Source organism: Pygoscelis adeliae, unplaced genomic scaffold (assembly GCF_000699105.1).
Source record: "Pygoscelis adeliae isolate BGI_AS28 unplaced genomic scaffold, ASM69910v1 Scaffold10, whole genome shotgun sequence".
Classification (NCBI taxonomy): Eukaryota; Metazoa; Chordata; class Aves; order Sphenisciformes; family Spheniscidae; genus Pygoscelis; species Pygoscelis adeliae.
Window position 1 is genome coordinate 4,619,189 of NW_008824053.1, and position 15,345 is coordinate 4,634,533.

The window sequence follows — 15,345 nt, forward strand, 5'->3', positions numbered from 1 at the left end:
ACAGAAGACTGATTTGTCCTTGGAATACTCTGAGGAGTTTGCTGGTCTGGAGCATCATGCAGAGCAGATACAGCTGAGATTATACCTGAGAAAGAAGTAGTGTATGATTTCCCCTAACATGGAAAGCACAGCCCTACATCTCAAAACTAGGTCACTGTTTAGATTTGTGGATTAACTGGGTATGAAGATATGTATCCTAGCTGCATGATTTGAGACAGTTATTTTTAATTAGTTTTTAATTGATTTCTCAGTTAATCAGCTACCAGCTCAAGCTGTCTTCTACCAAAAACTCAGAAGTGTCTGAAGTTATTAGACCTTTTGAAGCGAGGGAGGGAAAAGAATAGCTCCTCGGATCAAGTTTCTAAGCAACTTAATATTTGGTATGCCTAGACAACAACAATCAATTCAGAGGGCCTATGGCACCAAGGCTTAAATTCAGCTAATAGGGATTTCTGACATGAAATGTCAGTAGCAGTGATGGGTTTAAGCATCTAATTCCTGCCTTAAGGTGTTTAGCGCTTCCTGTAACCCTAGGTTCATTAGGGTATCGTTTTCCATCTCACTGGAGGGAGGCACGAACACCTCCTCCTGTTTTAATACTATTCTGCCCCACCAATCTGAAACGCCAATCCTCAGTGCTGCCACACTTTTGTTTATGTCAAGCTCTTTATAATCCATATCCTCCAAGGACTTTTTCTATTGCCCACTTGATAACCTCCAAAACCCCAAGATAAGCTTATTGGGCAACACAAACATTAGTTCTGCCATCCCTTCTTTCCTCAGCAGTCAAATATAGCCCTGCTTCTTGCCATAAAGACGTTACCTGAGGGAGACTGGGAATTCTGTTCTGATGGTTTAAGTGATCTATTCTGTAAAGGCTGAAGCCTCTGCAGTACATTGGGAGGTGGCTGCTGCACTTCACATGATCCATGATTTTGCAAGCCACTAGTAAGAGATGAGGGCTGTGCTTGCAAAACAACATTGCAGAATGTCCTCTGTAAACGCATCGGTATTCTCTAGAAAGAGATTGCAGTAGTTAATACAGCCAAATCTTAATTTTTATAGCTATTTGATCCCCTTTCCTCACTACCACCGCACTTCCACTGTTTACAGGATTCAGTAGTCCTTGTATCATGATACTAATCTAGCATTTTCTAAGAGTTTAGATGACAAAAAACCCAACCCATGAGGTGAAGTGCACTGCCTTGGTCTGACAGATACAGAAACCCCACGAAAATAATATGTAATATGAGGATTTGAAGTATGATGTTTGTCGTTACTCAAAGTCAGTTAGGGGCTGTTACAACTGACCAAGCTGAAGCTTAAGTCCTGTATCCTGTTTTTTCAAGTTTATTGCTGTCATTCTGTTACTGCAGAGGCTGCACTTTTTAAACAAGGAAAAAGGTGTTGCATAATTCCTCCCCTCAGTCTTTGCTTATGAAGATGCATAAGGAGCAGCTGAATAATAAATTTGCAGCCTAGTTTCCTGTATCCAGCTAAGCACTTTAAGTGAAAGCAAGTCTATTGTAAGAAGAATGAAGGCTTTGCTGTGATCTTGCTTTGAAATCCGAGGTCTCTATCTCTGGTAGCTTCAAGGGAAATTGTGAAAGGCAGCTAACCTTGACAAGAGTTAACACCCACTGTATGTACAAGAATAGAACAATTCAATCTTAGAGGCATTAAAAATTATTTCTAGATAAAACTGCTGTTGCTTATAATAATACCATAGTAATAAGTAATATAAAGTATCCTGAAAATGACTAGTATATTGTACAATTTATTTATTTTCAGGTGTAGAAGTGAGCTTAGTCATAGATAAAGGAAAAAATATTTAAGTGGGGTTTGCACTGTTTGTAAGGTTAATTCTATACTCAAAGATCAAGTTGAAAAGGATTTTCCTTTTTTGAGGTGGGAGGGATCTATGGAGCATTCTGCCCCTATCTTCTTTTCCCTTCTCCTTCACCCGACATGGAATTACCACAATGACTGTAAAAGGTAAAAGCCTCAGGAGTTCTCCTAGTTTCTACACAGTTTCTACACAGATACATAAGCTAGTTTTAACAAACATCAGATTTTACATCTCCATGTAAATCAGTCCTACAGAAGTAGCATTCAAGCCATATTCATTATTTCCTGATAAAGTTGTGTCATTTCCAGTACCACTGTATGTAACAAATAACTTTGTTTAGGGCAAAAATGTTATATCCATTCCAGTCAGTTTACCTTCGGCTTTTCCATAGAAGTTGGACAGTTCTGCCTGGCTCCAGTCTGTTTTGAGCAGGTTTCTGTAGCTGTAAATACAGCGAGGTGGGCAGAAGGAGGGGGATGGAAAAAAATTAAAATCAGTCATTCGCATATGTTTCATTATTCACACGTACAAGATGTGAGTTGCAGTTGTACCTAGAGAACCAAACTTCACAGTGAAAGGAACATTCTTCTTTGAATACTCTGACTTCAGCTTGATGTGTTTGGAGAACTTCTCCCAGATATAGAAAAAGACCACAAAGATTCCTGCAGGATCAAGGTCTTGGCTGCAATCAATGATTTCACTGTTTGCTTCCTCACACTGCAAAGGGTTGAGCATTCATCTCACCTTACACTGTTACCTCATACAGATATCTACATTGTAGACCTCCAGTTTGGCAGATCTATTCTGTCCTAGAAAACTAAAGAGTTTCAAGTGCAGAGCGAAACATCATTCTGATATCCTGATGCTGCAGCACTGTAATGTCTCTTGAACAAGCCTGAGACAGCTTAAGCACCAGGTAGACTGTGGCTCTACAGTCAATGCTGTTGGCACTTTTGTCCCTCAGCTTTGGGACTAAGCCTTACCCACAAGGTAAGGCGCCCTTCATGCTGCAGACCAGAAGATGAAAATAAAGTAAATCACACATTCAAAAAGGAATCAAAGCCACAAAGAGTAAGCTATAGCCTAATAGTCAAGTCTCCAGGTTAGATACACAGATCTCTTGCTAGCTGATTTTGGTCCCTAAAGTTTTTCACCGATAAGTTGAGTGGATGTTGTAGTGTTGGGTTGGTTTTTTTTTTTTAACCTAAAAATTAGGTAGGTAAAAGACACTCATTTAATAGTACTGGAATTAAGCCTTCAACATGGAGCAAATTACAGGGGTAACTGAAGTCCTCGGTAAGCATGTGGAACAGTAGATGCTAACTGAGAAGGCACATGTTTTGCCTACACAAACACAAAAAGAAGCTTTCTGACCCGATTCAGAGTCACTGCTATCTGAGGAGCTAGAACCACTGCTAGTACTGCTTCCAGAGTCCGAGGAGCTGCTGCTGTTGCTGCTGTCGCTCAGCCTGCTTGGTCCAATACTGGACTCAGCATTGTTTTCAACTGCAGGAAAAAAAAAAAAAGAATTTAGAACGACCTGCAGTGGAGCAGTCTTCATATACAAGGCTAGGATCAACCTTGTTAGGTCTATTCTCCCATATAAGACTTGATCTTCTGCCATTTCCTTGTCCACTGTCCATTTAGCAGAGGATTTGAGACCTTTATAGACGAGGGAGATTTACCAGCAGCAAGCTAGCTGAATGAATGAAATAGCCAAGGAGAGGCTGTAATCACACAACTTACAATCCTGAAGTAGGTTAAAAAACTGTGCTGTCTTAAGACACAATTCAAGCAATTTTCCCCCCTAAGTTTTCCTGCTGTTAAGAGCCTGTTTCTGTGCTTGTTGCTGCTGCCAGACTTGCATGCTGAGATCTTTATAGCCAACTCTCCTCTTTCCCAAGCCATATGTACTCCAAAATTGTCATCTTTTGCCACCTCCCCACCATCTGACTATTTTGCATCTGCAAGGATTAATTTAACTCAGTTTATGGGGATTTTGCAGTCAAAAAGCTTTTTCAAAATGCGTTGCTCTGATGGAAGCTTTGAAAATGAGAAGCTACATGGATACCTGTTTCCCTGGACACAACTCTTTGTTAAGTGCCAGCTTAAGATCTTCCCTGTAAACAAGCCAGATGCCGCTTAGAAAGATTCCCTGGCCTGTCTCCCCCCTCTCCCCACAACATATCCTTTGCAATTGATTTCGGCTCTGTTGCAAATGAATAAAAGTAAGAGTCACATTACACTTGAGGTTCTCCTTCTTCGGGTTTAGTTGACCATTGACATCCAGTAGTCTCTTCTCTAGCTCTTGTTTCCTCTCAGAACTCAGTTGTTCTTTTGACTTTGTTGTTTTTTTAGCTGCATGTGAAACAGAAGTTCACACTGCAGCAAAACAGAAAACAAATCTAGCTGTTTTGGTGTGTTGGTTTTTTTTTTTAAGCATCATTTATGCTACATACCCCGTTCCTTTCTTGGTCTCTTCTTCAAACAGGTTGCCACATATTTCTCTAGTTCTCTGAGCGTTGAAGCCTTTAAAGTTTCAAAGTCTATTTCTATCTCATCAGGGTTAGAGTTCCTCAGTGAAGGTTCTCTTGACTGTATTATATGGACTACTTTCCCAAGCTTATCTCCAGGGAGTTTATTTATGTCCAAACTCAACTGTCTTTTTTCATCATAATTCATAGGCTTGGCACCATCTTCATCTTCTGACTTATGTGTCAACAAGACCTGCTGCATGGTTTTCTTTGATTGACTGCAAGAAAAAAGTGTACTGCAGTAACAGCAGTTTAAAATAGTTCAACACCCACACAAGCCCCCCACACTTACAAGTTTAAAGACAGCTTCTTCTTAGATTTCTTCTTGTGTTTTAGATTTTTCTTCTTTTGAATCAGGCTTTTTATTTTGGCTTTTTCCGTGTTGTTACTTTTCTCCCTTTTAGCCTTCCCTTTTTTCTTTTTCAGTCTAGGTAAGTATGCTCTGGTCAAAGCCCGCAACTGCTGGTGAACAGCTTTAAGCTATCAAAAGCAAAAAAAAAAAAAATGCTGATAATCTTAGGCAATGTAGGATGAACAATAAACTGGCCCTAAATATCAGAGATTTGTGGCAGCTGAGCAGATATTAATAGGATGTTTGCTTTCCAAATGAGGTTTATTTTCCAAGCATCTTACTATGTTATACATTAGTCACAGACTACGTATATAGAAGATGTAAGGCTACTTATTTTATGCAGACATTTCTAACAGCGTATGTCTTCTAGCATCCTGTGAAGAATAAAAAAAGCAAAAGTCACTGTAGGAGTAGCCAGCAGCTTCTCTTTAATTTCAAGCATTTGGGAAGTACATAAGTGCCTTATTAGGTTAGACCCCTACACTGTTACTGAATTAGGCTAGTGGGACTGCGCTTGTGCACCTTCAACCCATAAACCCCAGATATTTTGTAATATAAAATGGCTAGCTGGGACATACTAACAGCTTCAGAGAAAGACCTAACACAAGTTTGTTTAAACCTCAAAGGAATTAGAAGGAAGATAGACAGATGATGAGAATTAGAATTCAGATGCACTGAAATACTTCACTATTTCAAAGGCTGTCTTGTACACTTTTGGTTGTCCTCATGTCTATATTGATGATGTATATGCTACTCTGACAAATACTGAAAACTGAACTGTCCCTCATTTGACTAGCAGAACAAATGCTGGTTTCCCCCATAGTTCGTAGATACAGCAGCAGCAGGTTAAAGCATAATGTTCAAGCAAAAGCAAGACCCATTCCACTCTTAGCCAGTGAAGCAAAGCCATGCTTCACATTAGCATGAGATTCCTTCTGTTTTACTTCATGCTGAGCTTTCTGAAGTAGAATTTAATGACTTGCTTTTGTGTGGCTCAAAAGAGACTGAGCGAAAGGACAGAGCTCTTCAACCATATGAAGGAAATGCCATTGTTCGAAGAACATGCCACTAAGCTATGTGTGGAGTATCTGGATGCTCTCATCATACCACAGCAACACAGTTTTCTTCTTTACAAGTTTGAGAGTCATCTGAAGAAATGGTAGGCAAGAGTACTAGAGCAATGATTCACTATAAACAGTTTGTATTTGCTGAGGCACTACTCACTTAACATTTGGAGGTGCTTCCAAACAGGAATAGTACTAAGAAAAACAAATAACTATAAAATCTTTTAAATACTGATTCTTGGTGCTAAGCCTTAGAACGACAATTGCAAGTGGCAGTATCAGAGAGATTGTAACAGTCATGCAGATTGAATACTAATGCTTACTTGCTCCTGAAGCTTTGCAAGGTGCACTGTTCTCTCCTGTTCAGAGTCTTCAGATGATTTTTCTTCTGAAGAGTCATCATCACTGCTCTCACTGGAATAAGCTTCTGTCATGTCTCTTGTGGGCTGTGGCAGAGGAATACTTGCAACAGGTTCATCAGGAATTTTGGCAAAGTGCATCTCAAAAACATCCTAAAGAGTTAGGTTTGGGAACAGCAGAGAGGTCAGCATGTTTTTCAGATTTCTAGAAGCATTATGAAGTTGTTGCTTGTTTTCTAGAACTACACAGCAACATAGTAGTTGGTGACATTAGTAGATGCTACATCAGGACATGAGATGATGACCACAAAGGAATCTTATAGTCCTACTCTTTTTCAAGTCTGACTTAAGTGATAACTCACCTGAAGTTTTCTCGCCATAGCAACTATTTCATGGTCTGGAGAATTACGTTTGTAGCAGCTCATGAACATTAATCTAACATCCGTAGCAAATTCTTGTATATCTCTATATTCAAAATTATCCATTTTCTTCTAGAAGAAAAGAAAATTAATGCACATTTAGGGCTTAAAAGTGGAGAGCATCACCATGAACTGGCAGAAATTTGACATCCAGTATCAGGTTCAGCTTGTATCAAGACAGTAAATATTGTAAGAACCATTATGGAAAGACCTGCTTCTCATTTCAAGGGGCATATTGTCCCTTTAACAAAGTAAGGGAATTTCCTCTTTTAAAGAGATTTGCTAACTGTAATTGCTGTAAGGACTTTGTAGTACTAGTTTCAGCACTAGGTCAAGACAACAATGTTTGGGTGATTTTATTTGGTCATGTACTCAGCACTTGTTTCCGATTCTAAGCATGGTATTTATACAAAGCCTATTCCGTAATTGTTTGACTCAAAGTAATTGGCTAGAAATTGGGAAATAACCTTTATATTGCGCAAGCCAGTTCTCAGGATAATTCAATAGTCTATTGAAATACAACCCAGCCCACAAAGGTAGATCTTAACTTGGCTAAATACTTCAACCCCAGACAGATGTGCCCAGTGCTCACAAAGCACTGGCCACATATCTCCATCTAGAAGGGTTCCTTTTCACAGAAAGTGTGAAAGGTGTCACGTAAATATCCGGTGTTGAGGTTCCAGGGCACTTCACCAAGGATAGTGAGATTCAGAGAGAAGCAGAAGTTGACATTACAGAATTGCATTTTGTTTTATAGAGCATTAGCAACAGCATCGTGTATATAGACTGAAAGGTATTTAACATGTAGCCTGCTTGGAAGTGCTTCATGGAGACGGTAATTCCCTCACTACTTATATTAGCTTGTTCAACAAATAAGTAGATTAGCCACTATGCACATAGTCACAATGAGGCTTAGAAGACTTTCTTCAGTGAGCTGTGGCTTAGTTTGCTGAGAGAGATAAGTGTATATGGTTTCTATGCCTGGTATTTCTTTCAAAGGAGAAGCAGCTTTCATGACACCTTTTCAGCTAACACTATTAAAATCCAGTCATTACACAAGTTATTCAAGCAAGCGCACAAACAGTCCAATTCCCTCCGAAATATACTTACTTTAATGGTTCCCAGGTCTGTAGGACATTTGGTGGTCCCTTGGTTCTCACCAAGCGAGAAAGATGCAACATCTACAGGTTTTAAGAAAGGCCACGCATAAGCTGCATGTTTCTTTGAAAACATTTCTTTAATTATTTCATTACAATGTTTTAGTTGTTCTGACAACTGAATCTTTTTAAGAATTTCAGGTGGCTGTTGAGAATCTGGCAAGTATCTCTTCAGAAGCTTATTTGGTATCATACATTCATTTTCACCTCTGCGTGCTTTAACAGCTTTTCTTTCATTAAATGTTGCAGAAGATTCACCGCTTGCTGTGAATATTGAAGTAGTAGGAGTTGTAGTGTCAGCCTTCCTTTTCACACCTTTTTTTGCCTAGGAAGAGACAATTTTACAGTCTAAAATACAGGTGTCCAGAACAGTCAGAGAATAGTCAGCTTTCAGACTAAGCAAAAACAACCCAACCACCTAAAAGTGTCAGAACTTTTGCAGCTATTGAGCCAGAGCAGAATGTGGCACTTGACACGTTTAGACTGAAAACCTGCAAGGCGTTACAAGATCAGCATGCCAAGCTCAGTCTTAGATGAAAAGGAAAGAACAGGGTGTACTGCAGGTCAGGTTGTGGTCAGTTTTTAGCCATTTGAGAAGACTCCAAGAAGCTGGTAGGTTATGAAGTTACCACAAGATGACTGCCATGGGAAGGGGGAAAATTACTGCAATTCATTTGAAGCCTGGTTGAGGGCCTTATGTACAAGGTTTATCTCTTTCTTTAGCCTGGGTGGTATTCGGTTTGGAAGCGATACAATGTGTGCTTTGTCATCAGTGTTCAGACTCTTCAGTAAAGTGTAAATATACACTGTAGGAGAGCCTGACATATGTGCCAGGCTTTTTGCTCTTTCCTCATTGGAAGAGCAAAACCAAAACTAAGTCAATAGAAGAGTGTTTATTTGATGAAAATGTCAGATGTTCACATACAATTCAGATTGGAGTTAACAAGAATTTGCTTTCGTGAGCTACAAACACCTTCCAGGCTAGTTACACAATATTCAAGCAAACATGCTATTTTTGGGAATCAAGCATTTGATTTACATTGAAAACATGAGAAGTTATTAGATAGAACTTAGAAAGAGCTTTATTTTGATACTAAAACTATTATCTACACCTCAAGGAAAGAAGAGTTTCTACATCAAGGTGAAGCCTGCAGAAGCATAGTAGTACACTTCAAGAATAACTATTTTAAAGTTCACTTTGTTTCTTTGAGAACGACATTTTAAAACCACATTTATAAGAGAAGTACCACCAAGCAGTCATCCCAATTTCTGCTTAGTTTCTAGAATTAGTACTGGCCCAGTTATTTAGCAGAGGCCTAGAAGATTTAATAGAGATCTCTTACTATCTTCTATCACAATAGAAATTTTGAAAAGATATTGCAATAAGCATGGCTCCTACGGTTTTGCTGTTAGTGCCTGAAGCAGTAATTTCCATACCTTTCTTTCTGAAAGTTATTTGAGGAAACTTACCTTTGTTATAGGGACTGCAGTTGGCATTAAAGCAGTCAGCTGAGCTGCAGACAAAGGAGCTAGTGTAACCTGATGTAGCTCTTGAGTCATCACTGGAGGCTGCTCACTGCTTTCAGCTTGTTTCTGCATTGTGCTTTGTTCATTTGAAGTCCCAGGGTTGGGCTGCTGTGTTTCTGGTTATTTTAAAACAGAAAGTTTTAAAGTTAGATCTTAAATGTCGCAGTTATTTTCATTCATGATCAAATTGAACAGTTGTCGACAGAACCACTCTTCCACACTCAAACTATACAAATAAATACAAACAAGAGCATTGTTCCATATAGCAACATTGGTGTCCTCCTCTACTCAGCACCATTAGTACCTCAGCTAGAATATTGCACAAAGTTATGCATATTTGGCTTCAAGGAGGCTGTAGATTAACCTCAGAGGGAAGATTAAAGAGACATCACACTAAAACCTATACCTTGTAAAAACGTTCTTGCCAAGAAGAGAATTGAGTTGTTTTCTACGTACACATAAAGACAAGCAGCAAAGGGTGCATCAGACTGCATCACAAAGGTTCAAGTTTCCTAAGCATAGTTAAGACCTGCATATATTGCTTAGCAATATTACAGATGTCCATCACTGATTTGAGGACAGTTTAGACCAATGTTCTTCTGTATTTGATTTGGCTGGTTAGATTACTAATGTCTTTTCCAGCTCTGTGATTCTGTTTAGGTCCCATAGATTTTCACACCTATTAGTTTATATAACACAACGCTGAGTAACACCATGACATTCTCTGAAATGGAAGTCAGTTGCCTTTTTTTTTTTTAAAAAAGGGAAATAAGCTGTGTGTATAGATCTGTCTAAAGCCAAAGTCTGCAAAAGACAGGACAGAAACATTTCCTTGATCATAGCAGCGTGCTCTATTATCCAATTCAGAAAGAAGCGCTTAGAACATTTCAAAATTTGTACAAGCTGCATGTTTGTGTGTGCAAAGGGAATGAGGGGACTTAAGGAGCATTAATACCAGCAAGATAGTGTTTAATACCAGCAAGATAGTGTTACGAAAGCGTCTCAACAAATTGTTGCAATCATTTGAGAACCAAAAAGCTAACTCAGCTTCCAACACGTTTCTCAACAGAAGTCTCTTCTGGGAGTCACTTCTACCTGTTCAACCAGCATATTTTGCCAAGGCAATGAATTGCTTGAGGTTTTACTCAAATAAGCTAGTAAGAGCAGGAAGCCAGCTAAGTATCCTCCTCTTCCTCCTAACGCCCTAAAAATTCTTGTGAAAGGACCAAGAAATCCACTGCTTTTCCATATCCATCTACAGATCACTGAAAGGTAGTGTTGCTCCTCAAATATACCTTGAGGAGAAAGCTAGAGAGGTCTATCAAACTGTAATACTATTTTGAAGAAACATTTGTTTCAGATAGTACCAGCAACAAGAACCACCACACAACAAACAGCAGTAAAAGAAGCAAATGAAGTCATCAGGAGACCCTGGAGAGCTGCGTAGTTGCATAGCTAAATAATAAGAGCATCTGTTAAGTGACCCAGAAAGAACTGAGCTAGCTAAGATCACCGCTCTACGGCTGTCAGAAGGCAAATAATTAAGAGGTATCAGGGTAAAGAAGTGCTGCAGCTCTTTCAAGACGTAGCTAACATTTCCCCAACAACTGACAGCAGTACCTGAAGGCCAATTTGGAAGGCTACCTTAGAGGTCTCCAAATTAACCCATTGAGATGCACATGTGATTCCAGGCACTGCATAGTCTTACTTCTATCATATAAATATTTATTCTTTGGCAATGTTGAGAGCTTAGATGTAGAAATGAGCACTTTGTACAAGTGGAACAGGTTATAAGAGCAATTAAAAAGACATAGGAAGTCAGTGATGAGTAATAAATTGCAACTAATCACCTGGCCCCTTGCAATTAGGCTTCCCAATGTCACTTCAAGCACTTACTATGTAATTTCCTCATAAGTTTGAGAAGTCTTGACTGAATCATCCTTTTTGTGTGTGAGAGCACTGCATTTCACCAGAAGTTTGCCTGTGAAGCTTTGCCATTACACTACTGATAGAGTTGTTAATTCTGATTTTTACCCCCTCTTAAACACACTTCAGTAATAGAAATTAGAAAACTTAGCTAGTACCTATAAAAAAATATGGCTGCACTGAATCTGCTAAAGCCTTATAGGAATGTTGTTATTTGTCTGATATGCTCTGGGAAGAGTGGAGAACACCCTGACTGCTCCAAGGTTGAGTTGTGACAAAGCTACGGAGGAGTCCCTGTTTCCCGCTTGTGCTTGTTTAATAAGTTAACAATTCAAGATATAATACAGGCCTTACCTTCTGGCTTCTTTCCTTTTCTCTTTCCTTTGTTGAGAATCACTAGTCTTTCTTCTGGTGGCATTTGGGCTATTTTCTGCATAAACACTTTTTCTAGTTCTTGGGCCATAAACACAATGTCATCACCAGGCTGCAAAATATAGTCAGTAACATTGAGAGTAAAGGAGAGGCTGCAGTAATGGAGGGCTACCTTGTAAGATAAACAGTCTACAGAAAGAATCCTGCTCCAACAGATTGAAACAAGCCACGAGTACCAGAGAGGTCTAGAAGTCCTTGCCATCCCTGCCCCCCCCCAACTCACTTTAATACAAATTGCTTCATTATTGAAATACTCCTTCTCCCACTGTCCCGTTGCACAGTCCTACTTGCTTTATAGCCACATACTTCCCACAGCAAAGGGAAAAGGGGGCAGATCTGTAACTCCATTACTCATTCCTGTGTTCTGAAGAAAGCTGTTGAAGCTTAAAGATACTAAGACACAGCCAACAAACATCCAAGCGCAGGGAGATGCTCACACTTCAAGTTAGGTTAAACTTGTTGGAGGAGCGGAGCATGGCTCAGGGTTGCTAGCCTTAAACTTGTATAGCAGTTACACGGTGCTTGCTATTCATGAGCTCTGCAACTAAAACCCAGAGATTTTGCAGGCAGAATCCTTGTGCAGACAAGATGATGCGCTCAGTTGTAACAGCAGGCTAGACTTCGCTTACATGCCCTCAGTCAATCCTAGCAACAAAGCCCCCTCCACCTTCCAGAGAAAATAGTTTCAAGAAATCATGAAGACATTGACTGATTTAGTGCAGGCTCTAATAACCATTTGCTTGTTTTAGATTTGTTCTTATTGTTCAATACCATTGGTTACTCGTGTTCCACATACCTTGTTATATAGGTAGCAGTTTAGGAACATCGTTTTAAAGTCTTCAATGCATTCCACAGCTTTTGTGTAGTAATTGTGTTCCAGACGCTTTTTAATGGTGCTCAAGTCCATAGGTTTCTTTATAATACTGTAATAATCCTGTGGTTTTGAAAGAGGTAGTCACACAACAGATATCTTTAATATTAGGACATGAAGATTCTTACACATTTAGTTATGAAAGTTAAATTGCAAGAGAGGGGAGTTGCATTATGTTGGAGGGAATATTTTATTTAAAGAAAAAAAATACCCAAACCCAAAAAACTTTCCTCTATAGTCATAGGTACCACAGAAGTAAGTGTTCAGGAGCTCTTCACCTTGTATTTTCTCTTTCATGTAACATCCACTGTTCAAAGCCCCAAATATTTATTTCAATAGGATTTGGAGCTATAATGGTAGCAGTACTTATGAAAAGTATATGTACTTCTCATTTGTTACCTCAAAGCCATTTACCTGAAGTAGCACTCCAATTTACAGAATGGGGGGGAAAAGAAGCCAGAGACAGACTTTGACAAAGACTCAGTCACTGACAAAAAGAAGCCGCCAAGTTTTCACAGTTGCTGATCAAATACTTCATCCCCTGGGTTATATTGGCTCTCCTCTCAGGGTTAGTCTAGTGAAGATGTGGCAATATGACTGAAAGGCAGCCGGAATGTGAACTATTGCGATAGCATGGCTAAAAGCTCGTGATTAAGAGCATGAGGCTAACTCCCTGCTGGTGCATTTAAGCAATCAGAACAGGAATATCCCCACTAAGTTCACATATACATTGTAATTGTGTGAAGTTACTAATACTTCAAAAGTCTTCTAAAGCTGTCCTAACAATCTGTTTCAGTGAAATAAAAAAACCCTAAATACATCATAGTACAGACCATTGAATTTACCAAAACAAAAGCAAGAAAACTTCTAAATAATGCAGCTAATAATTAAGTGTTGTCCATTCTGCATCCTCTAACACCTGGAGGAGAGAGGCAAAGGAGGCAAATACCTTCATTGTCCCTGCCATGGAGCCAGAGGTTTGCTTGTTATTGTGCAGTGGTTGAACTAACACATACTTTTAGAAGTCAAGTGGCTGCCTTAGAAATCCAGAGAGGCAGAACTGGCCGGAGGCCAGCTGCAAATGTTGCTACAACTCTGATTGAATGACCCTTAATATTAACCTTAAGTGACAGATCCTTCCAAGAAAGAAAAAGGGTAAGAAAAGACACAGAAAGATAGTCACTTTGACTGTGCTTTTGGACAAACTGACCAAATGAGTTTGTAATGAGAAACAGCTGCAGATAAAGGCTTCTGCCTGCTCTTCACAGAAGCAATGATTTTGTGGAATTAGTCTTAGAAATTTGAGATAACTAAATACAATTGCTTAAGCTGGGGCAGGTGGGGGGGAAGAATCAAAGGAAATGTACCATGGTTTTATTTAACACCTTTCTACTTATCTACCAAGAGCAGTATCTTCCAGGTCATTTGAAATACCATTGTGTGAGTAACCAATGTTTTCATTTGACTGAAAAAGCTGGGATGATCCAAAACTGGAGTCTAAAGATACCCGAATTAAGAAAATTTGTCACAAGACGTTATCATAATTCACTTTGTTGCAATTAAATAGTAACATAAATAAAACCCACAAGGCAATACAAAACAAGAATTTAAGCATCAGGTCTTCTATTTCCTAGAAGAACGTTCTACGGCTGTGGTATGATGAGAATACCATTCCTCTTTTTTTCCTTCCCTATTTTTGCAGGATCATTTAATTCCTCTAGAAACTTCAGAGCAAGATGCCAAAGTTGATGTGAAATTAAGAAGCACTACAAGTGTAATTACTTCTATGCATCAAACTGGATCCAGATTTGCCTATTTACTTTAGGGTCAATCAGATCTGCTTTCCCATCATGAAGTATTTGACATTGAAGGAGGCTGGCCGCCTCCTATTAAAAATAAAAAACTCAAAGGCAAAAACAAGTATTCATCATATGCAGTGTTAAGAAATATGGCTAAACCAGCAGGGAGGTGGAAAGAAGACAAGACAGAACGCCAACATCCAGAAACTTCAAGAGGCCTGTGTCAGCATTCTTATTATCCCTTAGAAATATTGATTTACTACAGTCTCAGATCAGAAAGCAAACGAACAAAGATGCAGCATTTAGTATAAAGCAGAGAGAGAAGACAGTTTCCTTGCAGACTTGGATTAATGAAAGCAGTTCATATGCAAAAGTAGTCTTCCACAATCTGTTGCATCACAAAAAACTTTTAAACTAACATTAATTCATAAGTCCTGTAATACTTTAATTTATACTTTATTTTATTAATTACTACTTTAATTAATTAATACTCCAATTCCAAAATGGTTCTTACAGGAAGATTCAGTGCTGCTGCATCTACGGGCTGATGAAACGGCCAGGAAAAGTTGTGTCTCCACATGGCTTTCATGACTACCCTCTGTAAGTACTGAAGTTGGTTTGTTTGACAACCGCTGTTTTTGTTATTTATATATTCTGGTGGAGGAGGGTTAATAATAATAGAACGGTGTTGGCTTGGAACAGACATCTTTAGCAAGTTTGTATGTCTGCTTTTCAAAGATCTTCATTATACATCTAACCTGGGGGAAAAAAAGAAAAAATAAGTAGCATTCAGTGAAGATAACTAGATTTAATGCTGTTTACATCTTCACTTCTGTTTGTGGAGTGTCAATACAGGCATACCTTCATGGTTTAACCAAGACGCATTTGTTTTACAGTGCATAATTGGATGCGCTGGACCACTAGAGGTCAGTTCTTTAGGTTGTAAACAGCTATATTTGTAAAGGCTTACAGAGAAGGCACGTTGAGATCTGTAAGATTTCCCTAGAAATATGCTTCCTCATCAAGGTTCATCTATCGAAGTCTAGGAATTCATCC

General features: G+C 39.0%; 1 protein-coding gene across 1 annotated transcript in view; it reads right to left on the reverse strand.

The window, feature by feature from the left end:
- BRDT (bromodomain, testis-specific) overlaps positions 1-14,995 on the reverse strand; it is a 24,159-nt gene extending 9,164 nt beyond the window's left edge. Inside the window, exons 1-12 of the mRNA XM_009333879.1 lie at positions 14,804-14,995; positions 12,416-12,553; positions 11,542-11,671; positions 9,205-9,377; positions 7,688-8,059; positions 6,521-6,649; positions 6,123-6,311; positions 4,676-4,863; positions 4,309-4,601; positions 4,094-4,207; positions 3,224-3,355; positions 3-85 (exon numbers count right to left, since the gene is read on the reverse strand). Of these exons, the coding sequence (XP_009332154.1) occupies positions 3-85; positions 3,224-3,355; positions 4,094-4,207; positions 4,309-4,601; positions 4,676-4,863; positions 6,123-6,311; positions 6,521-6,649; positions 7,688-8,059; positions 9,205-9,377; positions 11,542-11,671; positions 12,416-12,553; positions 14,804-14,995 (2,133 nt within the window). The remainder of the gene's footprint in view (positions 1-2; positions 86-3,223; positions 3,356-4,093; positions 4,208-4,308; positions 4,602-4,675; positions 4,864-6,122; positions 6,312-6,520; positions 6,650-7,687; positions 8,060-9,204; positions 9,378-11,541; positions 11,672-12,415; positions 12,554-14,803) is intronic.
- Positions 14,996-15,345: the final 350 nt, after the last annotated feature.